This window comes from Antedon bifida, chromosome 8, assembly GCF_963402885.1.
Source record: "Antedon bifida chromosome 8, ecAntBifi1.1, whole genome shotgun sequence".
Taxonomy (NCBI): domain Eukaryota; kingdom Metazoa; phylum Echinodermata; class Crinoidea; order Comatulida; family Antedonidae; genus Antedon; species Antedon bifida.
The window spans coordinates 13,797,683-13,824,803 of NC_136233.1; the positions used below are offsets into that span (position 1 = coordinate 13,797,683).

The following is a 27,121-nucleotide window of genomic DNA, read 5'->3' on the forward strand; positions in this document are numbered from 1 at the left end:
AGTGACATGGACAGAGATTTTAAGTTAATTCATTTTATTGCATTACTAAAGTTACTTGCTTAGTACTGTATAGAAACAATCAAATTATAGCATTGTTCTGCTGTTAATTAACTCTTTATACGGTTCAATGGAACAGCACTACGACAGAACATACAAATACCAGAGTTCAAATCATTTTTCCCTCATCTTCAGAATTAATCTAACCTCCAAAAAGAGATATTGTACTCTTAGTCATGGTATAATTTTTAGGTATATTAAATTTACCTACAAAAATCTATTCCTGAGATTATATTACACATAGTAAAATCTCATACTGTACACATTAAAGATCACTTACAATCACAATAGATGATCTCCCTAGTGTGTATCACATAATAATAATTAACGGGTAGAGTAACAAACACAGTAGTACTGGAAGTTTTTTTTTTCATTTAGAAAATACTGTACTGTAAGTGATTTTAACAATATATGTCCCCTGGCAATGCTAATAGCCTGGGTCCATTCCCAAGAATGGGCCTGGAAGGTAAGTTGAGATGGATTGGATGACTGTATCACGTTATTACCGTTAGGAAAACATTCTTTGGTTAATTGTGTCCTGATTAATTATCATTAATTATAATTAAAATTACATCATCATATCTGTTTTAGAGCTTGGGTATGGGTTTGTAGTATTGGAAATCTATGCCCTTCTCTAATGTTACACGCATTATTTGTCCATGTAAGTTCTCTTCAACCAGTCTCATAAATGCCTTCGCCACAAGTGCAACTCTACAAATTAATTGTAATTAGATTGAATTGAACTACAGTAGTACCAGTTACTATTTTACATTTTTTGTTATCTAAAAATAGATTGAAAATACAGAGAATGTCATGTGGCCATATTCACCAATCATATTAAGGCTAAGGAAAGGTATTTAACATTAAAAAATTCTCATATCTTATTGTTACTACCACTTAAGTGAAATTGTCACTGGGGAGATTTTAACAGTCAGTGAATAGAAACAAACACCAAAAAGGGTCGAAAGTTTGAAAAATGCTTTAATTTCTAACTTACGGTAATAAATTAAGATGATTCCATATTTCTTGAGCTCTAGCCTCAGATGCATTCATTGTTGATTTGTTGATTATAGCCGTGTCTGTGAATGCTGGACACAGTGCATTTATTCTGATTCCATTACTTACCAATTCATCATCATAAAACTAGACAAGATTGGAAAAAATAAAATAAAAGTTTTTAGGAAAACATGGACAAGATGGTGCTATCAAAATGTCAGATAGGGGGCACTATTCAAAAAAATTTAAATATAGAGGGTGCTATAAAAAGGTCAGAAAGAGGGCACTATTTAAAAAATACAAATACCTAGCATCAGCATTTTACAATGGGTATCTTTTAAAACAAATAAATTATCCTTTTATCATCTATCATCTATCACAAATTAAAAATTATATTTACCCCCTGGCATCTGGTAAGGCCAACCACTCCGTATTTGGTTGCAGTATACACTGGAGCATATGGCGCATGTAATAACCCTATAAAAAATATCATCTAGATAAAACATTTCTAGTCTCTTTTCAGCAGGGGGGGGGGGGGAGGATATTGTCCAGTAATAGGTAAGTTAAGCACGAAATAGACTATATATATATTTCTCGAGAGCCTTTTAATAATCGTATTAATAATGTGTTTATGCCAAAATGATAAGCTCATTCACTATAAAACTTTATGTGACAAAAACATGTGATGTGCCCATATATGGACACGATGATGTTATTTCACTACCATATTTGGCACATCATAGTGTAGAAAGAGCTTTAGATTTATAAAACTAGTCTCTATTTTACCTGCCATAGATGCTACATTAATAATGACCCCTCCTTGACCTCCATTGACCTGTGACATGTGTTCTTGGGCAAGAAATGTACCCTGGATGACAGCAGTCTAAGAATAAGAAGAATCATTGTTCAGTGTCGCTTTATATGGAGTCACTCCTGCTTTATTTTATTTGTATACAAATATATCTAATGGTTTGTGAAACTTGGTTGAATCAACCTTCTCAAATTGAGAAGTGCATTCAAGAACTACATCTCCTCCCTGCCCCTAGATAAGAAGGGCCTATAGCCACCAGTAAAGTTGGTAAGGTTTCAACCTGACCACTTTTTCACAGGCCCTTTGACAACCCAGTGGCTTGAACAGAGATTTTTCCCTTTTCTTGCAGAAGTTGGGGCTACATACCGATAAGGATCCATAAATCTCACTTTACTCTGCCAGTGTAATTTGATGCCATGAGACCTCAAATTCTTTTTTTTTTGTTAATTCAGATGAAGCCTAAATGTATTGGAATAAATAGATAAGGAAACCATTTACCAAATTAATTTTTAGCATCATCTCCCACTTCTTCTCGTCGGCAACACCGGCATTGTTGACAACAATATCTATGCGGTCGTACGTCAACTTAGTTAATATAAAAGCACCTAAAAAATGTTTAATATTGATGTAGTGTCTGAATTACATGTTTACATGATGCAAAACTGGTTTAAAATTCAAGGTTGAACTATGCATAGAAAAAGTGAGTAAGCATCACCTGCACATTTGTATAAGATCTTGTTTTGATGATAAACCTTTCATTAGAAGGGGCGGATCCAGGATTTTAAAATAGGGGGTGGGGGCCTCAGACACTAAGTATTTGAACCACAGGTTGGTTTGATAAAATGGTACCTCTCACTAGTTTAGTTGGCCCGGAAATGGCACATGTATCGCACGCAGCAATTAGCAAAACGATCATACTTTATCTGGTCGCTAAACACAGTGACGTAACATTTGTCTGCATATGTTAGAGATGTGTGTTCTGTGTATGGGAACCATCGATCATTCTTCACACAGACGGTGATAGTTTTGTTATGATTGGCGTTCAATGCGTAGTCAGTATTTTATCTATTTTTTAAATAGTTAAATTTAGGAGCCTAAATCCACCCTGGCAAAGTCATACAAATTACTTAAAGTAACTCTCTACTTTTCAATTTGTCTGCATCTGTAACATCACAGTATATATACACAGCCTTGTCTTTTCCGTATGTCTCTTGAAATTTCTTGGCTGTCGCCTCTCCTTTGCTGCGCTGCACGTCAACAATTGCAATGCCCTAGAAAAGTGGGGAAATTGAGTAATCCATGTTATTGTTATATAATTTTATATCAAGGTACTGTAGGCGATAACAGTAAATGTAAAAGACAGATTTTTAAACAGATATATCCTTGCAACTAATTATTGTTGGTAAAACATAATAATCATTATTATTATATTAGATAAAATACATTTTAATATTCTAGAGATCCAGGAGATGGGTAAAATAATAATTTAAATCACACACACCCAATTGATTATTGACCCTTGGAATTGTTATCATCTTCATGGCCAAACAACCAGGTCATATCAATACGCCCAGTAAGAGTTTATGATATAATATGAGAGATTATATTATTATCTTTAATTCAGAAAATTAAATAGAAACTAATCAACAATGACAAATATAGCAAATCACATGTGAAGTGTAAAGCTAACCATTTTGTTTGTATATTTCTATATTGTGGATGAAAAAATGTACCATATTATTGCAAATTGGCATGTTAATATAATACAGTCTGTTACTAGTAACAAACACATTACACTTTGTTTGGCTCAAGCCTACCAGACCGTGCACTAACGCTCCCACCCTTACCTTAAGTGCATACTTACCCTAGCATTTTTCTTCAAAAGTTCCTCGGCGAAAGCTTTACCTAGCCCTTCAGCTGCACCCGTAATTAATGCTACTTTACCTTCAACGTTCATATTGACATTCTAATTATTAATACTGTACTTAAAAACAGTCAATATCGACAATTTATTGAAGAAGAGGCGACAATCAACGATGATGACCGGTGTTTTCGTGTCCTAACTTAAAAGTTTTTAAATTACCCCCTCTATCGGCCTTATAACATTACACAGTACTTTACATTATGACGTAAACACAGTTAACTATTTTGTAGTATTATAAGCCTCTTTTGTAAACAGGATACCACTTTTTGAGAAATGTCAATAAAAGTATAAATAGTGTACATTACATTGTCTAGTAAAAAGCACCCCACCGTGATGCGACAGCGGATTCAAGTACAGTACTAAGAAATAACCCGCCTGTGTACTGTGAATTACCTTGGGGATCAAGGATTCATCGAGGATAATAATAATATTTAATTGTATCCTAATAAATTTATAAAAGACAACAATTGTCAGAAGGCGATAGCCTTGTCTGCACCTTACTGACCAAATTTCGTCTATCCATTCTGTTTGGGCGCGAGGGGATTTCCCTGGTAAAAAGATGACAAACAGCGTGGTAACATCCCATCGTAAAGAAACAACGCAACGAAAAATCCCCTTCCCACGGTGCCAAGTAGTCCTTCGCTTTGTGAAGTGTAAGGCAACTTAATTTTAAAATTCCAAACACATCCGATATTTGAAAATGTATTGTCCCCAAAAACATGAGAAATGAAGATTAATTAAATCAGACTTTGAATAAGGTTATTTTGTAGTTATATAAAGGTACAGTAAATCACTTCCGTAGAAAAACCCGAAAAAAAAGATTTTCACTACACTAATAACATGACCAAAAAAATGATTAAATTCAACATAAACCCATTGGCTGGTGGCAGCCAATTTGACTATTTTCTGCTTTAGCTTAGTTTTTTTTCAGGTAAAAATACATTTTTTTTTCGATCAAATTTTTTGGTCAAAGTGACATTGAAATGGCATATTCAACAAAAATTGTTTAAAGAATTATTTTTTTTCAGAGGGACAATATTATATCTTTAATATTTATGACTCTGATATCTAGTTATTTAAGAATTTTTTATTGTGTTTTTCCTTGTTGTTTTTACCAATTTTATAATCGAACCCGGAGTTAGATTATTACAATATCGCCGGAAGTGAATAACAAAACAAATGTGCCATATTCAAAATACTGTAATACAATTTTAATCATTTTAAGAACCTATTATCTGCTTGAATTGTGAGTCATTAAAATGACAATAGAAACTCCCTTACTATCAATACGGCTCTCTTACGTGACTAAGTCTTTATGGAATGCCTTTTGAAACACCCATGATATACTAGGCCTATAGTTTTGCATAAAATGAATGTAAAAACATTTAAAAACTCACAAATTAATTGTTTGAACTGTAATATGTATACATTATTATATGAAAATAAAGAAACTAATAATATTAATACCAATGTGAAACGTACTTAGTAGGCTACACGTCACAACTGAGCACAGTAAACTACTGCGCATGTGTGAACGATAAGGTCAGACGTATGTCGTGTGTGTTGTCGCGATCGCATTCAAAAACATACTGTACTTATCATTCGTTGTGGGAACCAGAGCTTAAACAAACGTAACCGCGAAGTGATGCTGTAAGCATCTACTTTCACTTGGTTTTATATTATTTAAATTATTCAAAAGAAGATAAATATGCACGGGGAAGGACAAGATACACTTCGCAAGGTAAGTTTATTAGAGATCATTTTTATAAACACTTTTGACATTGACAAGCAAAGTGTCAGGCCTAAGCTACCCTCGGCCGAATTGTTTCCGTTGTACGGTAGCTGCTCACCTGTCGTCTGTTGCTCAGTCCCTGTGGAGTTGATATTTAGACTGTTTTGTTGTTGTTGATGATCGATATTGTGTAGGCCTATAAATGGTAAATGTAGCCTACTACGCTATTTTATACACTGTTTTTTATTCTAATTTATATATTTTTCAAGTGTTTTCTAAACTAACTTGGCTGATCATAAATAATTAATGACTTGAATGATTGATAAATGACAAATTATTGTGTGCCTGTTGCACTGTGTAGTACTATATAATAGTAATACATTTAATGTCAATTTTGGATAACAGAGCACCCAATTTATTCAAAACCAATTCAATTACAATTACCGATTTAATTTTTTCGATTAATTAAGAATCTGCTTCCAGTTCCATGGAATTAATACATTTTTATGATGTAATTAATTTGGCCAATAGGCAAATGCAGTAAAGCTCATATTGCTATCTATTGGCAAAATGTCTATTAATTTATATCAGAAATGAAATTAATTAAAGATGATAGATTATAGTTTTGTTACAGTATTTAATGACTATGTGAATCAGGTTAAACAAACCAAATAACGACTAAAATTGAGAAAAGAGAAAATATTTGTTCTCTTTGAGGATATTCAATACAGTGAACTTTGTTTTACAGGGTACTGACCCAACGCTACAATCTGTACGAGGGCGAATGCAAAACCGACGACAAAAACTCAACCAGAAAATTAATAAAGAGATGCGCATGAGAGCAGGAGCTGAGAATCTATACAAGTTAGTTCTTATTTTAAAATTCATTAGTCTGGTAGTTACATACGGTACTGTAGTCTCACGTATGTGTACTTATAAATTGTAGAGAACATCTAAAAATTGTCTTATACACTATGTACTAAGAAAGAAGCATTAACTGACAGAGAAACCCCCACAAATCCACTGATAGTTTTGTTATTCATAATTTTAAAAATATATTTTTAATTTGAGCAAAGTTTATCATATACAAGGAAACACCCAATCATACACATACCAACTAATAAAGATAGGAGAGCTTATCAACAAAAACACAAACAAAACAACACACACCAACTAATGTTTATCAAAGATAAGAAATAAACCAAACACTCAACAAAATCATTGTACATCCCTGTACCAACTAGTTATAGGATTAATTATTAATTAAAAATAAAAAACATCAACAGACTACATATACCATGTTAGTACTACTTATCATACTTTATGACCAACCAAATCCCCTTTTATACACTACAAATGCATGTCAAACACCAAGAAAAACTCTGCATACACTAAGAAAAACACTGCTCACACCAAGAAAAACTCTGCTAACACCAAGAAAAAGTGTCCAGGTACAGTACATGGTTTTTCTTGGTGTGTGCACTTATGAACATCCTGCAAGTACTTTTTCCAGTACATACAGTACAGTATGCAATTATAATTGTGAAATTGTGGTATAATATTTAAAAACATAATAACAAGTTCAAACTCCATGGTTAAACCTGCAATGTACAGTAAGTCTAGTAATCTAATTGATCACAGCATACCTGTCGTCAACATTATACATTATTTTCAGTCCATAACACTCAAATCTATTCACAAGTTAAGTGTTCTGTTTTCTTTTCAATACATTTATTATTTTCTTAAGTCATGCATGAATTTGTTTTCAATACTGTCCTTTTAGAAGATTAGTGGTAGGTACTTTATTCAAGAAGTTTTTAAAAGTAGGATACGGTATAAAAGCTTGGTAAATCATGCGTAGAGTGTGCATACTCCGGCGCTTGCTTAAGTATATACTTGATAGAATTGTGATGCGGTGTATGACCTCAAACTGTATATTACGTATATTTCACTTAACGAAAGAGCTAAAAGATTGGTCAAGTGGATTAAGCTTATAGAAGATATCATAGCCGAGATAAATAAATATATATCACCTGTACAAATAAATGTTCGCATTGCAATGTTTAGATTGTTATAATTTGTCCCATTCCTGATGGGAAAAGGGCTTGAACTCATTATTATTTGCATACTATACAGTCCACAGGTTTGCATAACGTAGATATTGTTAAGAAGTCAATCAAAAACCTATTTCTTCAGTTGTACAAATAACCATTATTTTCACTGCAGTCAAAAGATATTAAAAAAGTGGTTAAATGGTCTTCCAACAGCATACAATTGAGAGTGTTAAATAAAGCAATTTTTCTTAAAAACGATATGTTTATTGGAAAACAGAGGTACAGCACATGTGGTGTGTAATTTGTTAGACACACTATTTTTATCAATATCAGTTCCTCACACCAGAAACAGGGCCGAAGAAGTACTGAACGGGGTCACACTACAGTCATAGGTACTAGTTATTTTGCTTGAAAACTAAAATTTAGTACTTTGCAGTATTTTACAATGTTTACATAATACTGGTTGTTTGACTATAAATTTACTTTTGCTAAAGTTGAACAATTTATTACTATATTAGGCAAAGTGCCAGAGGCAAGGCTTACCAGGTATCCGCAAGATTGGTTCAGTAGAAAGAAGCTCTGTATTGTTGTATAGTGTATATTGTAGTGTTGTGTATTGATATCCATAATTAAATATCAAACGTATTCAATATTTTGTATACAGTATTGTTTTGTAGGCCTACTGTACTATTTCTTACTCTCCTCATACAAAACATACCATGATACAGGTATTACTTGCTGACCATTTGAAAATACTTAGCACATTCCAACAGACCTGGGTAGTGACACCTTCTGACAGAGGTGATCAAACACCTGAGTTAATCACCTCCCAGGTGCTATGCTGATACTTACCTGGTGTTGTTGCACAGTTTATTTTGTTGTTTAGAAAACCATCTTCTACGAATCATGGATAAATCATGGAGGCAATTTATATACTAGTTCCTCAATGGATAAATTAAAGAAAAATTACAATTGAAAACTTGTGTTGAATCAAATATAAAACAATATTTTAGCTCCAACTATTAACAAATAATTCATAACAGAACAGTATTAAATAAGATAATTTTTACAGTCATAGTATTATGTGAAAGAATATAAACTTGTATACTGTAGGCATAATGCTACAGTATCAATGACGATTATTTTTTTGACATGATATTTTCCAAATCTTTGACCATGCTAATGAAATTAATCCATGTGTAAACAACTACAATTAAAAAGCCTTGATTCCCATGTGAAATTATATTTTATACGTAAACAGTGAATTATAACACTCGAAAACACACATTTTAGTTGTTTTTTATCACCTATCGAACTAGAAGATTAATAATTAAGGTGTAAAGCCCGAAGGAATACTGCAGCCTATAATACTACTGTATTTAGTATTTTTATGTTAAGTATAGTAGAATTAATCCTTCTTTTGGGATATTTTCCTGTGAAACAAATAAGGAGAAATGTTTATTTTTAACACTACAACTAAACACAAAAACAATTTCACTACCGTCCATCCATCAACAAAGCATTATGGGGTTTCCATTCCTTTTCTTGGGACTCTGTCGTATTTGGTTTACCTATCTTTTATATCTGTCAGGCTATAGTAGTTCAACCACTTTTTTTAATTCTGCTGTGAAAACTCGCCTTTTTAACTATTTTTTTTCTTTTGTAAGCACATTGAGGCTTTGCATAATGAGCAATATAAGCTCCAGTTATCATTTTTTATTATTATTTAGCTACTGAACATTTTTACCTAAATTTGGATATAGTATAAGCGCTGCACATTGTTTGATTGTTGAATTTTTAAATTTTTTTTTAAGTGCTGCATTAAAACATAAACAAAACTGTTTTCTTGACATTTACTTTATTTTTGTTGAAATGCCAGTTTTGGCTCAATCATGCATTTTGAAAATATTCTGTTTTTGTAATCAATATAAGTACTATACACTGTGGAATTCATATTTAAAATTATGAACCATAAAAATGACATTTTTAAAATGTCAATTTCTACTCTCCAAAGAGTTTTAATAGGTTATTATTTGAGAAGCTAATAAGTTGATGTTTTTCTCAAATGTTATCTGGAACAAGTTGACATTTGCAATAAATGAAAGTTATCAGCATCGTTAAGCGTTCTATATTAATACAGTATCTTAAAGTTAATTAGCTTGTTATGAACCCTCTCTTCTCTTTTACAGTATACATCTTGGCTATTAAATTTAATGACAAACAAGTGTTTACAACATTTTACTATCATTATAAACTGTAGAAATACTCTGATCAATTCCTGATTCCCAGTCCACTCTATAAATGAGTAGGCCTACCTGGGTGAAAATACTAGGGAGGAAAAGCGGCATTGAAAGGAACTGTCCACTTTACCACATAATGCTGAGGCTTGGTATTAAATGATACATTCTCCTATTTCAGAGTGAATACAAACTACGGGACTCACTACATTACGTTATATATTCTACAGTATATTATTATATTCTCTATACTTTCTCTATATACTGTGTGTATTGTTGAGTTTCTACATGGCTATAGATGACTGGCTATAGATTTATTGTATTGTGTACAATTAGTGGATTTCACATTGTTGTGGGCAGCGTTGTGTTTACATTGCTGCATGACTAATGGGAGTGCCACAATATAATATTTTATACGTGACTAAGTTACAGTAAGCTTTTTGGTATGTAATGAATACTTCCCAACATATTTGTGGGAATCTATTCTCCCCGTCCTTTTTCTCTAACCCAATTTATTATTGAATGTAAACATTTAAAAAATTGTATATATGTTAATATCTGTTTTGTTTTTTGCAATTACGCAATTAAAATTTCTTTTACAAAATTGTATATGTTGTAAATAACATCAGTTTTTGCAATATGCAATTCAAATTTCACATTTAATTTTATGTAGTCAGCAATTGAATCAATATTTATAAATGAATTTATAATATAATTATAATATAATAAAATACATAATACAATATACACAATGTAATTTATAATATAGTAATATTTCACATACTACATACTGTATGCAGTACAATCAAATAATGCATTCCCTTTTTTTTAAAGTGAAAATTAATAATTATGAATATATCCGTTTTCGTTTCTTTTATCAGGGCTGCATCAAACAAGAAGTTAAAAGAACAAGTAGCCTTAGAATTGAGTTTTGTCAATTCGAACCTACAACTTCTGAAAGAAGAACTTGCTGATATCAACAGCGATGTTATACCGTATCAGACTGATAGCTTTATGCAAAGTGTACCCATGATTCCTTTGGGGTTCAAGGAGACAAACGACGTTGATGTGAAACAGGCTTTTAAGGTAATCAAATTGTTCAATAATAATATATTACAGTACTCCTGTTCTTATGTCATATTTTATAATAAAGGTGTGAATATCCAGTATGTTATTTAATCAAAAGTGTAGTGCTACTGTAATAATACTCATTGAAAATAGCAATGGTGAAATGAATAGAACGATTGAATTGGTTGGAGTCAATTTAAATGTCACCATTACCATGGAATAAGCTCGTACCTTATACAGTAGGTTCAGAATATATTGTAAAGATCATTTCGATCGATATCTGGGATTTAACGAGAAAATCAGACTTTTATACCTAATTTTTACCTCGGAAATCTTAATTTAATCCATGCATTTATTATTTGTAGGATTACATATTAGAACATTATAGTGAAGAGGATGAGAGGTTTTCAAAAGAAATTAGTGATTTTTTACAGCTACGTCAGGTATGTATGTGAAACGAACGAAGAGCAATAAACGTTTTAATGCTATAAACCATCTCTTTTAAGGGGACAATTTCCTGTAAAAAGACCAAGGGAAAATACTGTATGTTTAATAACACTATCGCCAACCCCTGTTCAGGGAGACCCCTGCTAAGGACACTTTGTTAGTTCCCAAAGGTGTCCCCTTCATAGAGGACACCACTACTAAGGGACACTTTGTTAGTTCCCAAAGGTGTCCCCTTCATAGAGGTTCTACTGTATTTCTTTTTCAAGACATTACCCTTATTCACATCATGTATTACATCTCTTGATAGATCCGTATAAATGTGGTTACTGCATAAAACATATGATGCAAGTACCAAACCATTTTATAGCTACAAATGGCTAATTGGTCTTATTTTATTCATTTGAAAATGCATGGCATAAAAGATAATGGACCTATTTAGTTTAAACAATGCACGCGAGCTTTCATCTTCTAGCTTTTACTGTAGCAGTTGTCGGGTATAAATCTGCCAGATGACTAATCATCTTTAGTGTATAATTTGTATAACACATAATTTACACTTATTTCCTCAAAATGAACTTAAGATATTAAACTCAAATTTAAAATTGTATTATAAATAAATCTTTAGCATTTACTCTTTGATTTAAATTTTCCAAAATGCAATATGTAATTTTGTATCTAATTACTGTAGTTTAGCATTATATTCTTGACTTTTTGTGAACTCGTGTTTTGTTGAACAGTCTGTGTCGTACCTGCTTACCTGAATAAACCAACAATAGCCCTCTCTCTCCCAAAGAGAAGATACAATTATGAAAATAAGAAAGTCCATTGGGCACACCTATCGCATAATTGCACCGTCCCCGAACAGTTTCATCCTAAATGTTATATATGAATAAAATAAAAGTACACTGTGTATCTGAGTTCATGCAACATTTGTGACACCCAATTAAACTTCTTCTTCAATGTACAGGCCATCAAGACGCCGTCTCGTAATGATGCTGGCGTTGAACTTTTATTGGAATATTATAATCAACTCTATTTCATTGAGCATCGATTTTTCCCACCAAATAGGCACTTAGGAATATACTTTCATTGGTGAGTTGGTTTATTTTTTAAATAATCTTTTATCAATTTTTGGCTCTCAAAATGCAAATTTCATGATCAACTTATAATGAACAATTCATGTTTGTGGAATAAAAACTAAACATTCTTTTCCTTTTTAACATTGTCACTTGATATTGTCTTAACTTATGGAGTTTAAACATTTAGTTTTCACCTTTAAAATGTTGCAAATGTTTGCTACTGTTTACTTTGAATCATATTAACACTGTTGTCATCGATCATTAGATGTGGCCATTGCTACCTTTCTTATTCATCATTTGTATGTCATTGTTGCCACACCTGTATTATCATCACATTATCAATCAATGTCACTACTTGCATTGTTTAGGCATCACCAATATCTCATTAGTAGGTTATCAAGCGGCGCTCCCAATTCAAACTTTTATTTTCAATCATTCATTTAATTATAATGATTATTTTTTCAAAATTTTGACTGTAGTTAGATCATAATTTTAGAAAAGATTTCATACAGTATACTAGTATATCTATTGTTAATGTAATTCAAGTATAATCCCACTCCGCCAAATTACAGCGTACATTAACAGGCCCTATGGGACTGCAGTATGTCAAATTCCATAAATCACTAATTAGAAAAAAAGAGTTAATTGATGACCAAATGAATAATAGGTGACATTGAATAATGGACAGGGAGCCTATTGACAATAATATCAATTTTTAAAATAGATTCAGATCCTGCTGAGGAGTGATTTGTTTTTTCATTTTCATCATACATCCGGGACTCACTTCCACTCTGTGATCTCAAACACATCACTCTTAAATAATTATATTTAGGAATTAATTAGATATGGCATATTGTTGCTAACTTTCTCTAAACAGTAACGCCTTTAATACATTGCTACTAGTTCGTTACAAACTGATAATTAATTGTTTTCAGTATGAATTAGTCACCAGTTATAAGATTTATCCGTATGGAATATAATTATACAGGATGGCTTTATTGACAGAGTTTACTTGGCCACACCCAAGCTGAGGTATCCAGTTGGCAGCATCAATATGCTAATGAGTTTTCTCGATATTTAAGCTTAAAAATAGAAATATTATAATGATTGCAAAGATAAACACTCGATATTGCAAGAAATATGCTACTATTGACAATATCCTGTGTGGGGTTCATTTATAGCATCCATTGGCATATATCCAGGTGTTCATATGCTAATTAGCCTTGATCAATAAAAGGATATTATCCAATAACAACAGTGCCAGCAATAGTAATATAATCAAAATAAAGATAGAGTAAAAAAAGCATAGTTAAGTCCATACCAGTATTTTAATAGACTAATATTCTTTAAAATTGAAATTGAAAAACCTACCAGCTAATCAAAATAATAAAGTACTTTTAATTAATACCATTTATCAGTTGCTACAGTATTTTTAATTAATATCATTTATCAGTTGCTACAGTACTGTTAATCAATTCCATGTAAAACTGTAGGTGTGGTTGTACTTTGCCATGACTCAGATGTAGAATTTAATAATTTAATTTTTGTGAGATTATTGATTTAAAATTTCCGTTTTATTGAATAAATTATCTATCTAGAGATTAAAGTGTTGTTAGCAATAAGATATATTGTCACTATGAAAAAATAATTCTTTTTATTGAATATGCCATTTTAATGTCACATAAATAGTTATCCACTTTGGCCAAAAATTTGATGGAAAGCAAATTATTTACCTGAAAAAACTGTAATTTAAAGCAAAAAATAGTCAAATTGACTGCCAGCCAGTTGGTTTTCGCAGTGTTTTCAACTGCCTATTCAAAGACTGATTTTATTATTATCTTCATTTTTCATGTTTGTTAAGGACAATATACATCTTTAAAAATAACTTTTGTGTAAAAAAAAGCCATCATCTTGCAGTAATATCCAACATAAAAACCCTAACAATTACTCATATTTGAAAGAGGAATATATAAAATAGTTATTTTTATTACATTGTATTGTAAACATGTAGACGTCCTAAATAACCAAAACGTGAAGCTTTTGGTTATTAACAATAATCTTTTCGTTTCGGTGTCTCTAACCAGTTTAACAAAATACAATAGAGTACACATGATCCAGGTTATTAGAATTAAACAAAGATAATTCAAATAGTTGAAGACACAGAGGATCTTCTTTCTTTTCATACAATAAGAATGGAATGCGTGTGTGAATGGATGTATTCAAGCATTGTGTTTTCAGTTAAAAAGCTTCCACGTCAGGGTTGATGTGTGGACGCAATGAAAACATAAGAGAGAAAGAATTGTTTAATTGTCCGCTTATCTATTGTGAGATAATATTTTGCTTGAGGCTTGTTTCATTTTTGAAGATCATTGGATATTTAAAAGAATTTCTAGTTGCATGTATAGTAGGGCCTACTAATACATTACAGTATACAATTTAGTCCCATGTCCTAAGTAGAGGTCAATTTGCACGTACAGTAGTCTTTAAACCAAAGCCTAATTATTTAATTTCTAGTTTATCACTGGGTGGTTTAGAAATAAAGATGAAAATACAGACTTACTGTACAGTACAAAACAAGAAATAAAATGATTTGGTACAAGTAGTACAAATGATTTGCCTTCCTGAAAATTCTAAAGAATAGAATTGTAAAACGAAAATTCTTCCTCAAACGATTCTATAGAATAATTCTATAGATGACAAACGTTCTATTTTATCGCATAAAGCTATAAAACCTGAACTAGTTATTTTCATATTTATTTATACATATCACCTAATGTAAGGTCTTAAAATATTCAGTTACATATACATATATCCTTTAAGTCAACTGAATTAAATTCTAAAAACATCTGCTCAGTGTGGCCAAGGTTAGAGCGACACTCCACTACTGGTGAAGCGTTTACATCGTCATGGCAACTGTTTCCGACAATCATTGCTATGCAACACGAAACAAATTTATTTATATAAAACAATTACTGTTGAGAAAATTCAAATCTTTTAATAATGTGAATATTTTACTGACCTAATTTTATTTTGTACTTACAAAACAAAAATATCCTGGTATAGCTCATAATTTTTTATTAAATCCTCTTTGTTTATTAATTACTATTTATTGCTATAGATAATGTATAGTTCTCAGAAAGTTTGTTTACCAAGGCTTTTAAGTTTGCGATGGAATGAAACATGATACTAGCGGTACGGATGTACTGTAGATCATGTTTTACAAGCTACAACATTTAAATATAGGCTTGGGTAATACAGTATTCTATACAGTAGATCCTACCATCTCTACTGTCTACTTTCTTCACATTCATTAAAAAACAGATAAACAATACATTTACAGCCAATGTAACACAAGTCACCTTTCATTCCTTAGGGATGACAACATGTTGGTGCCAGGTGGTTTATCATTTCGATTACACCTGTTAGACTTGAACTATGACCTGTGTTCAGTACTAAACTGTAATTTTTTAGCAACCTGTCTGTAAAATCAAAATGTTTGATATTCGAACCAATAAAAATACTTGTCCTACTACAGATATGTACACAACTGACAGTTATAATTGTTGGAAACAACATTGATTGGTATATTTCAATGTCATACAGTTTTACCAGTCAATTCAACTATTTTAAAGTAATTAATATTAAATTAGGAGCCATTAGTGGTAAAGAACATGGCTCCTTCGATTCTCCAATTAATATGTAATTTTCAGTAAATTACTGAACAGCATTTTCTATGGTTATACTACTATCAAATATTCTGTAGCCTTTCATACATTGATTTAAATGAATACAATCTGTACATATCTAGCTCTATTTTCTATATATAAAGTATTTAATATTATTTGTAAAAGCTTGAATACAGGTTATCAACCTTACCATTATAGTATTAGTTCACTGTAATGTCTCTATGACTTAATGGCTACCATTATTGTTATAATATTACTGTTAGTAATTATATGATTCCTAAACCTTTTTGATATTAATTTTATATTTTTATTGCAATTACAAATATTGATTATATTTTAATTGAATTTGTATTCATCTCCTATATTATCTTGTATTATATCTCATCCATTATTCAAAACTATAAAGTATATAATTAAATAACAATATTTGTTGTTACAGGTATGATGCCTTGACTGGCGTACCTTCTGTACAGCGATCAGTAGCATTTGAGAAGGGAAGTGTTCTATTCAACATTGGTGCTCTGTACACACAACTAGGCTCAAAACAGGTATAAGAAAGACTATTATATGTTGTAAAATTATATAGATGATTCTATCGTCACTAAAGCTTTCCAATAATTTGTTTTCAAACCAGACATCCTGACAGGAAAAGTGAAGGGGGTGGGGGAATAGGTTATTGGATCCTTGGGGTGTCCCCATACTATAATAGAAGTTCTACTCTAATTCTTTCTCTAACTTGAAATCTATTGAATGATTTAAGTTGTGTACATTATCATACATTTGAATGTTCCCATTTTGAGCCATTTGATAATAGAATTTATATGTACTGACATATTTACGATTTGAACCAATTACTGCGCACCTCTAAATTTCAACATTCAACTAACATTTGTTCGACATCTGCTAAATAACTTTAAATGATGCAATACACATCAGTAAATTCTCAATGTTAGCACCTTTCAATGAAAACAACATTTTTTGTTTGTAGTGAATAATAATAATGGGTATTTAAGTGATTTATGTAACACATTGATGTGTTGATGCTTTTATTACATTGTACTAATTTCCGCTGACTATGCTGTTTAAAACTAATCGGCAAGGCTCAACATTTCATTTAGTGTTGACAATTTGTGATTTCCCTATTGGTTTCTTTCAATGCTGTTATTAATAAACATACAATTATTGATAAGAGTTAAAATGAAATCAAAATCGCCTCTGTGTAAACAACGTAAATTTCTATTTTAAAACGTTAAGTACTTGATACTATATTTATATGATTGCAATTAAGTACAGTGAAATTTTTAGAATATTAATAACTTTATTTATAGAAATAATAACCATATGGTAACAATATTCATACTAATATTGACTTGTTTTTTTTATTGTGTTTTGTGTCAATAATTGTAAATTTCTAAATTTGAAAGAGTTCAATTTTATACCAGTGTTTCTTAGAAAATAATATTCATGGCATATTATTATTAGATTTGTTTACTCATCTGTATAAACAAAAACAAAAAAAACACGTGTTGCAAACAAAAATGTTTGTACAGTATAGTTTAGTATTTTAATATTATGTTAATCTTTTTCTTGAGTTCAAGATCGAAGTCAAAACAATAAAAAAAAAACGTCTGTAACCAAATAATTTTATTTAGCATTTTAATATTATGTTTATCTTTTTCTTGAGTTCAAGATGGAAGTCAAAACAAACAAAAACATCTGTAACCAAATAAATTTATTTAGCATTTTCATAGTATGTTCATCTTTGTCTTGAATTCAGGATCGAAGTCAAATTGAAGGTATTAATAAAGTGGTAGTGTACTTTGAGAAGGCAGCAGGAGCCTTTAGATACCTGTCAGAGAACTTCAGTCATGCGCCCAGTATGGACATGAGCGCTCCTGTACTGGACATGTTTGTTAATCTTATGCTGGTAAGTCAAACACACTGCCTGGAAGAAAAAAATAGGGAGCTTTTGATTTGCAACGAACTAGGAACAAGTTATGTCGTGTCAATTCTAGATCCAAAGGTCAACCCAAAAAAGTCAGTTAGGCGTAAATTGCAAGCTCTTCATAGTGGCCTTTTCTTTCTTCCTTCTGTAGTAGCGTAACGGAAGGGGCAAAGGCCCCTGGTTTAGTACTTCTAAAGGGCCCTCCCATGCTAGGTATTTTCATTGGGACTTCTCATGCTTGAGCATCTTAACCTCTGGGGCCCTGGGTTTAGCTGGTGAGTACTTATAGCCGTTACGCCACTGTCCTGACCTCTTCTAGAAAATGAGAATGTCAGTACAATACTTCACATGTTTGTTAAGCTGGCAAGCAAAATAAAGACATATAAATATATATTTTTATTATTATTATATTATTATTAAAATGTGACATCTTTGTTCTTTTATTGATAGGGTCAAGTTCAGGAAGCTGTATTTGAGAGAAGAGTGCTTGGCGGGGTAGACTGTGATGTCCAGTCATGTATAGAAGTTGCAAAAGAAGCAGCTAAGGTACGATTAAACAGGATTTATATTCAGTAAGCCCGTAGCCAGGAGGTTCGTGGGGTTCAAAAGGACCCCCTTTTTTCCTGAAGTACCCTTTTCAAACAGATCCCATCAGCGAAAGTGCTAGTAAATAGGCCTAACTCATGACAATTGTTTGTCCAAACCTATACCTAGCCAGCAGGCAATACTTTCATCTACTAAATTAGGCCTACATTTATTTTGTTCAGTTGCTTATGCTTGTATTTTCCCTCTTTTGAGGCTTGATTTCATCCAAATTAGTAATAATAATAGCAACCTTTATACATAAATAACAATTTGAAAAATGTAAAGAGAAAATCAGGAAAAACCTTTATAAACTATAAAGTTTGTTTCATTCAAAATCTTGCACATTGCATTTACAGGTTTCAACATCATACAGTAATGTTCACAAGGCTATGATGCACGCACAAGTTAAAGATTATATACCATATGCATGGATCTCAATGGTGCTGGTGAAGTCACAACACTTCATGGCTCTATCACATTATTACGTTGCTGTGGCACTAATTGGACAGAAAGGTAAGAAATGTTAAGATATCTTATTTTATTTCAAAGATGTTATACTTTAGTTGTATTACTGCCATATATAAGTGGGTATAGTACCAGGGGGCCTTGGTACGAAATCTATAGAAGCTTAGGGTGTAGGATTAAACTTTGGTTACCTTAACAATGGATTAGCCTAAGTTAGGAGTATGGGATATACTTGAGCATGAGATTAGTTGATCATGATATTTAAATTGAACATTGCTAAAATGTTGTCTTCACTATATATCTATATTTTCTTATTGATAATTTAATTGAAAGTGTATATATATGTATATGTATCAGGAAAGAAATAGGTGCTGCATAGGCAGGATCATGTATAAAAATAAAAGGGTACACTAGAAAGACGTACAATCAGACACATCATGAACTTTAGGTCTGAGTGCTTCTTCATGAGTGACGGTGTGTATCTTATCCAATGATTTATCAACAATGTCATTTGGATATCCACGTTGATAAAAGACTCCTTTGTTTTCTAATGTGTACCCTTTTTCTATATGTATTCGTCTTTTACCAATATTCTATCAGTACCTGATGATGACCTGTGGTCGAAAGTACTCGTACAATAAATATTTTATTTTGAGGCAGAAACAAGAAATTTGTCTGTTTTATTTTTATATATGTATATGTATATATGAATCCAAAGGAAAATTACTGAAAATATTACAATGCTGTGGGTATCTGTGGCTGGATCTCAATGGAGATACAAAAAAAAGCGAAAAGCCAGTAAAGTTAGCAGAGCTTTCGAGCAACACTAGCCCTTCATCAGTATATATGTATATATCTGTTTCTAACAAAATCCAACAAATACCCTTCTATGTTGCGTAGATTGAAAAGAACTTTTTAAAACGCAGATGTGGCACTATATAACGTGTTAAATTCCCAAACCACACAAATTATCAACTCCAAATGTTACGGTTCCTTGACTTCTGGAACAATATCATTCTATTTGTTTACCTTGTAAACAATGAGTTTACACGTAAACAGACATGTAAACAGAAATGAGTAAACACGTTCTCTATTTACTTTGAGTAAAGTAAACATGTTAAAGAAACATTATGAGCATGTTGATTAAAATTTATGAAAATGTACTCAAGCTGCTTGCTTACTAATTGGTCGAAACTCCCAGGAACATTAAACCTAATGTGTACTAACACCTGCCAAGTTCCTATTCATTAAAAAATCCAAATTCTTATGATTATATGTTTCTATGTATTATTTTTAGCCGGTACCGACTATGATATAGAGAAGTTAAGGGAACTATTCTCAGAAATTCACTTGGATGCTGAGAAAGAGAAAATACCAGAAGATCACGAATCAAGAAAAAGATTAGGTATGATAGATTCACTTCATGTTATCATCATGTTACATTCAAAATAAAATACAAGTTCACATTGTGTGTACAACACATACAAATATAAACCAGGCACTGGGGGTTATAAATGTTATAATAGGTCTGTTTTTTCATTTCACTTTTCTTCGGACTTAATATCCATAAACAACATACAAAGTTAAATTAAGCTTTAATAATAGTTTTGATATTATTATATTTCTTAATCTCATGTAGGTAAAGCACATGTGAAGCAAGCTGTTATGTTACACGAAGAGGCTTTACGAGTACACAATCTGTCAAAGACATTACGCAAGATCGACACATTACAAGAGGTTCTAAAACACGCCCACACACGCTCAATAGAGTTTTTTTCAAAGCTAGACGAGGAGGATGACTTCTTTGACATCATGGAAGTGCCGTCAATTAAAGGTTTGTGATCGTAAATTATCTAATAAAATCCTTTTATTATAGAGGCTTTAAACCACATAATCTAAGGATTTTTCATGCAATAATTTCCGATATTTATGTTATTGTGTTTTATTTTCAAAGGTAAAACATGCTACCAACCTTCCATGATACTGCCAGACTTCGCCAAAGTTAAAGTGAAGGATATATTCCATTCATTGGTAAGATTAACATACATTTATTGAAACAACTCTCTATCAAAGTCCCTCTTGTTGTTAATATAAAGCTCTGTCTACACTACCAAACTTTATGTCACAAAAAAATGTGATGTGCCCATTTGTGAACATGATGATGTCATATCACTACCATATTTGGGTATATTACTACCTTATGTGGGCACATCACACTTTAATTGTCAAATTAGTTTGATAGTGTAGGTAAAATTTTACAGTGATGATATTCACAAACTGAGACGTTTTTCCAGATGAGGTTTCAGGACACAGTCTTCTGAAGACAGAAATCTATTACTTTAACTAGTTGAAATTTGTTTCTTCATACACAATTTTAATGCTAAACTTACAGTCAGGCAATCATAACTCACATAACGTTTATTTCCTACAGGGACCATTGGCAATTTTCAATGCTAGAAATAGCTGGTCAGCTCCTAGAGAGGTTGTCATTACAAGAGGATCTGAAGGCTTTGGATTCACTGTCAGAGGAGACTCTCCAGTTATCATTGCAAGTGTTGATGCCAATGGACCAGCATTGGTATGTGTCAATGGCGGTTAGCCATGACTTTTGTCTAATTTGTTTGAGCACACTTGTCTGTTACAAGCAAACTTGTCCATCTGCATGAGTATACTTGGTAGACCAAAATATTAGGAAGATAATAAGAATATAGATTAACTTTTTGCCTTTTCTAACCATAGGAAGATTTTTTTTTTTTGCAAAATACTCTGTAATGTTGATTTTGTCTTGAATTATAACCCTTGTAATTCCCCCAATGGATAGAAATAGGTACATAGAGCTATAACCAATGATGATATGACAGCAGAGTAACTTAATGTACCATTTTTTCATCAAATTATTAATTTTACATTTCAGAGGGCGGGAGTAAATGAAGGAGATTTTATAGTTCGTGTTGAAGATAATGATGTAAAATGGGCAAAACATGACCAAGTTGTAAAACACATATTAAGTAGCCCAGGAAAACTAACAATGAGTATTGTCACAGCATTAGAAGACTCGTTTATTCATCCGCAAGACCAACGCCGTCTTAACGGAACATCTCCCATAAACGGAGAAACAACAAACGAGAACTCAACAACAATTGATAGGAAAAACAAAAAAGGATTCTTACAATCGAAAAACGGAAGCGTTCCAGAATCGACACTGGACAGAAAGAATAAGAAAGCTCCGAAAGTTCCGCCACCAGTTGTAAGTAAAACCGGAACAGGAAAGAAGAAAGAGAAGGATAAGAAAAGCGGGAAAAAAGGAAAATCAGTTGACGCAACGGTTCTTGGCGACAAACCACAGGCTTTATGGTAGCTGAATTTATATTTATATGACAATTATTAGATATTATTTATTACAGGGTGTGTGAATAAAAGTAATTGGCCAAGCTATGTAAGGCGCTAAATATTGAAGAACATGTGTGGACAAAGTCTAAATATTCCATGTGGACAGATTTTAAATGAAATTTCAATTGGACACAACTTATTGAAGATATTCCATGTGAACAGAGTTTAAAGAAAATATATGATATAAAACCGTTCCATGAATACATTTTAAATAAAATCATCAAGTAGACGAACACAGTTTAAAGGAAATATGCGATGAAGACATTCCATGTTAATAGATTTTAAATGAAATTTACATGTGAACAGAGTTTAAAGATAGAAAATATTGTAGACAAAACTTTACAAATATATATATATCTATATTCTACACTATGTTTGAACAAAATCAAGTTAATTATCTTTATTACACAATATTATATTTACAGGTTGCAGACCAATAATATGGCAAGTTAGATGATAATTATGAAAAGATTGTTAAACTGTTTTTATGTAAGTGGTATCTATAAGTACATGCTAGTCTCATATCATGTTTTCCATATGGTTGGCTTCCAATATGTAGCTGTTATTATTTAGGTTAAATCTTGAATTTGTACATATTAAATCATGGTTACAACTTTTTAGAGGTACAAAGAAAAGCATCATTTGTACATGTTTACTAATATTCTATGAATTTGTTAAGTTGCCTAAATTGCACACATGCTTTAGTCAGGGTGGTATAAAAATAATTGTTTTATACCTTCCTGCTTCAGTGTCCTAATTCTTGATAAATAATTCTGAATACCATTAACAAATTGTAAAAATTGATTTTAGCATGATATACATTTAAACCTAATAAAGTAAAACTGTTTGTCTACCACTTCCATTCAGGGGCCACTCCTATTAAGGAAAAACCTCTATTAAGGGGACACACTATTATGGAGAAGTCCCTGAGGTGTCCCCTTAAAAGGTGTTCTACCATGGACGTATCAATCAAGGTCCATGGTTCTACTGTTATTAAATTCTTTATCATTATTTATATGCAAAAGTTTACGGTAAAATTATTTACTGTAATATTAAAAATAAGTTTGTTGCACAGAGGTTTTTATAAAATCATTGCCCACCTATTTATAAATGTTAAATTTTCGTAGTAAAAAAAATTTTAAATATGTTTTTAAATTGTTGGATATGATTTATATGAATTTGAAAAACATTTTTTATAGCCCTACATTAGGCTTTTATTAAGTGCAATTTATTATTTTTTAAATTATTACATAATAAATAAATTAAACTGGTTTTTTTTTCGGGTTCTACTACATTTTTGATGAATATACTTTCGTATTATAAGCAATAAAACCATTAATTAACTAATATTAATATTTTCATGAATATAATTAAAGGTTCTGATTAGGAAAATGATTGTTTAAATACATTAAAGTAATTCTAATAATAATCTGAATATTAATGAAGCACTCTTTACCAAAAAGGTCCCACAAAAAAGTCTCATCAGTATCTATGTTGTCTTTCAAGATGTTACGTATCAAAATTCTATTTTTGTTGCTGCAGTAATTCTATTTTGGTTACTGCAGTAATTATATTTTAGTTACTGCAGTAATTCTATTTTAGTTGCTGTGGTATAGTTTTGTAATGGAAATAACATTTACTACAGGACCGGTTGTATATTGTATGTAACAGAACATGCGGTCACTAATTGGAGGGTATTTAACTGCAAATTATGTTATTTATGTTTCTTTTACTAAAGGTGTACATTATTTAATTTTTTCATAGTTTTTCTCTTTCATGTTTCATTAATGATATTTCTTTCAATTCGATGACTTTTACTTGTAACCTTCAGCAGATTAATAGCCAATGTTAAGTACTAAAAAACAAATCTAAGATTTAGTTAGATACATTTATTATTTGTTTGTTTTGTTCTATTGGAAATCAAATTTCTTGTTATGTGTAATTATTTTGTTTACTGTAATATTCGTCTGCTTCTTGCACGACATTGTTGTGACCAGTACAACAAAGTTTAAAGAAATATCATTTTGTTCTTTGTTACGTCATTCGATTTTAATATTCATCTATTTTGTGAGACTTTATATTTATTTCTATTCATCTGCATGTGTGTATATATTTTTGTTAATGGATGTGTTATGTATTATTTCAATAGTGTTTGATCCATTAAAAATGCAAATATGACGCGCGTGTGCGAATATGACGCGCGCGTGCAAAAGCCGTTATCAGCTTTTGGACGCATGTTTCTTGCCGACCATTTAGCTTGTTCATCAATACATTGTTTTTTGTTGATTCCATGTGTTTACATTCCATGTTTGTAAAAGCGTGTTTGCCTTCGATCATAAATTTGAGATGTAATTATTCTATTAAAACACAAGCATATTATCCTTAATATACCTTAATATAATAAGTCTGTATTGCGTGCGCCGAATATTAAGTTAAAACAGTGTTCTACAGTTGTATCTAACTGACTTGCGATAGTCGGTTAAGATGTATCTAGTTACAACTGCAGTATCGGGTGTTGTGACGCAGATGATTTGGAGAGAGATAGACCTACATCGTTATATTATTTATGAATTCGTATGGTCAGATTTGAAAATATACATTAAATAAATGTACTTATCGTAATGATAGCCAGTGTGTCTATTATAAGCCTATATATTATTATGGATATTAAAATATGGTTCTTGGTGGCCAACTTGCCTTATTTACAAATCAATGGTTGTTGTGTTTCATTTGTTCTGTTCATAAAACCATATCTTTTTTATTGGTAAGATAGGCCTAAGTGGGATGGCATTATTCCCTTGCCCCTATCATCGTTTCTATTATAAACAATCGATGTTATACTTTAATAAACTTGTATTGTAGAATCAACCAGTGCGTTTAATTCCATTCGTGGAAGAAGAAATAAGATAATAAATAGGCCTATAAATAAAAGAAACTCAGAAAAAGGTGAGATAGCCATTTGATTATATATATTATCATATTTCCATATAGTTTCAGTAAAAAACAACAATTCTGAAACGTATGTACAGTTGTATTAGCGCAAAACGCAAATTACCAGACATCCGCCTGGCGAGTTATTAGGCCCAATAGCCTATTTGTTAGGCTATAAACAGTGAAACAAAATAGGCCCTACACATGGCCTACATGGGTCAGTTGTTTTTTCATAGTAAACATGATGGTCATTGTTGTATTGTGTTCTTCTCAATTGAATAAATAAACAGGTTAATATGTTTCTGTGTCACCGTACAGATTTATCTTTTCGAACACGTGGTCAATTTTTGTAAATATGGAAATTATTCAAAACTTTGGAGAAATTGTTAAAATGAATTGCGCCCTCTATGATCATGTGATTGTGCAAGTAAGTGCAAACTTATTTACTTTTCGTGCTTGCTGGCTGCACGCCCACCGTACCATTTAACACTTAGTACTTCTCAGGTTACAGTTTAATTTTAGCGGTAGAAATTAAAAGTCCAAAGATCTTGGGAATGACCTATGAGTTATTTGGGGTTTCCCTGTAATAGCAGACAAAAATGACGGATACAACAGAACAGAAACCAAGGCTGGCAGGTGAGTCGTTTTGATTGTTTTAATTCCTAGCAGACGATAATTTGTCACTTCAGACTGATGGAAATTTTGGTTGTTGAGAAGGACCGTGATGAGAGTATCTCAGAATTGCTGGCCTAACCTATCCGTAGGTCTGCTTAACAGCCTACTATGGTAGCAAGAGGCCTAAATAATACATAAATCTATTCAAGAAGATATCATTTGTTGTTGTTGGGTTTGTTTAAACTAAATAATGCAGGGCCATAGGTAGCCAGCATGAGGCAAACGAGGCACCCATCTCATCTGAAATGTTTAATTTTCACTACCCACCCCAATTTCATATTTTATATTAATAATTATATTTAAAATATCTTTGCATCTTCTGTTTTTAACCTCTCGCTACAGCCTTGTAATGTTTTTGCAGTCTACCTTATTAGCGGCGTCAGTATTTAAATCATCATTATGAAAAAATAAGGAACATCATATAGATTGCAGATGCTATCATATGCCTCCAAATCTCACCCACAAATATGCAAATAAAACGTGGAAAATCCCATTAGCTGTGAAGTGAAATAGCCTTTTTGTTAAATATAGTAGTACCAAGTACCCTAATAAAGGAAAATTAAATTCATATAAATAAATAATATTATTTTGTCTAATTAGTAGTTTTTCTTTTGGCAGCTAAAGATAACACAATCAGTTCCTATATCCCAGAAATCTCTGTTCGTGTAACTAATCAGCATTACATCTAACAACGCTTTGCATTTAAAAAAAGTTACTATATACACTTATTTAAAACAAACAAATTTGTTTACTCTATAGGGGTCTGTTAGATATCCTATCTACCCTCTGATATAAAGTGTTTGTACTGTAATTTTCTTTGTCAATTTGTTATCATGTTTTTATCGATTTTTGTGTCCTTGTGTTTTATTAATATCATCTGTCTGGCATGTAACAGAATTTAGGAGATAAAATATCCATTGATCTTGTATTTTGTCTATATACTGTTATTGGCTGATATATTTTTACTCATCATTTTTATTGTATTGTCTATTATTGTTATATAAAATCATACAGCATCATAATTATCATCATCATTATC

General features: G+C 31.6%; 2 protein-coding genes across 2 annotated transcripts; one reads left to right on the forward strand and one right to left on the reverse strand.

Moving 5' to 3' along the window:
• Positions 1-17: 17 nt before the first annotated feature.
• On the reverse strand, positions 18-3,915 carry LOC144850245 (15-hydroxyprostaglandin dehydrogenase [NAD(+)]-like). The gene is made up of 7 exons (XM_078707484.1): positions 3,729-3,915; positions 3,009-3,135; positions 2,363-2,469; positions 1,840-1,936; positions 1,454-1,530; positions 1,055-1,200; positions 18-768 (listed from the first exon to the last, which is right to left on the reverse strand). The coding sequence occupies exons 1-7, from the start codon at positions 3,819-3,821 to the stop codon at positions 645-647; spliced, it is 771 nt and encodes a 256-aa protein (XP_078563610.1). The 5' UTR covers positions 3,822-3,915; the 3' UTR covers positions 18-644.
• A 1,417-nt stretch (positions 3,916-5,332) lies between these two features.
• On the forward strand, positions 5,333-25,185 carry LOC144849691 (rhophilin-2-like). Its single transcript, XM_078706699.1, has 14 exons — positions 5,333-5,529; positions 6,269-6,384; positions 10,693-10,897; positions 11,245-11,322; positions 12,294-12,418; positions 16,531-16,639; positions 17,869-18,018; positions 18,487-18,582; positions 18,978-19,134; positions 20,384-20,491; positions 20,726-20,920; positions 21,041-21,117; positions 21,518-21,664; positions 22,001-25,185. The coding sequence occupies exons 1-14, from the start codon at positions 5,497-5,499 to the stop codon at positions 22,442-22,444; spliced, it is 2,040 nt and encodes a 679-aa protein (XP_078562825.1). The 5' UTR covers positions 5,333-5,496; the 3' UTR covers positions 22,445-25,185.
• Positions 25,186-27,121: the final 1,936 nt, after the last annotated feature.

What these genes read in the sequence shown, in the direction of transcription:
- LOC144849691 (XM_078706699.1), top strand. Translation starts at nt 5,497, where the DNA reads ATGCACGGGGAAGGACAAGATACACTTCGCAAG. An exon ending in GGCACTAATTGGACAGAAAG is followed by an intron (nt 19,135 to 20,383) that starts GTAAGAAATGTT and finishes TATTATTTTTAG; the next exon opens with CCGGTACCGACTATGATATA. An exon ending in ATGCCAATGGACCAGCATTG is followed by an intron (nt 21,665 to 22,000) that starts GTATGTGTCAAT and finishes TTTACATTTCAG; the next exon opens with AGGGCGGGAGTAAATGAAGG.
- LOC144850245 (XM_078707484.1), bottom strand. Translation starts at nt 3,821, where the DNA reads ATGAACGTTGAAGGTAAAGTAGCATTAATTACGGGTGCAGCTGAAGGG. An exon ending in TTTTGAAGAAAAATGCTAGG is followed by an intron (nt 3,136 to 3,728) that starts GTAAGTATGCAC and finishes CCACTTTTCTAG; the next exon opens with GGCATTGCAATTGTTGACGT. An exon ending in TAATGTAGCATCTATGGCAG is followed by an intron (nt 1,531 to 1,839) that starts GTAAAATAGAGA and finishes TATTTTTTATAG; the next exon opens with GGTTATTACATGCGCCATAT.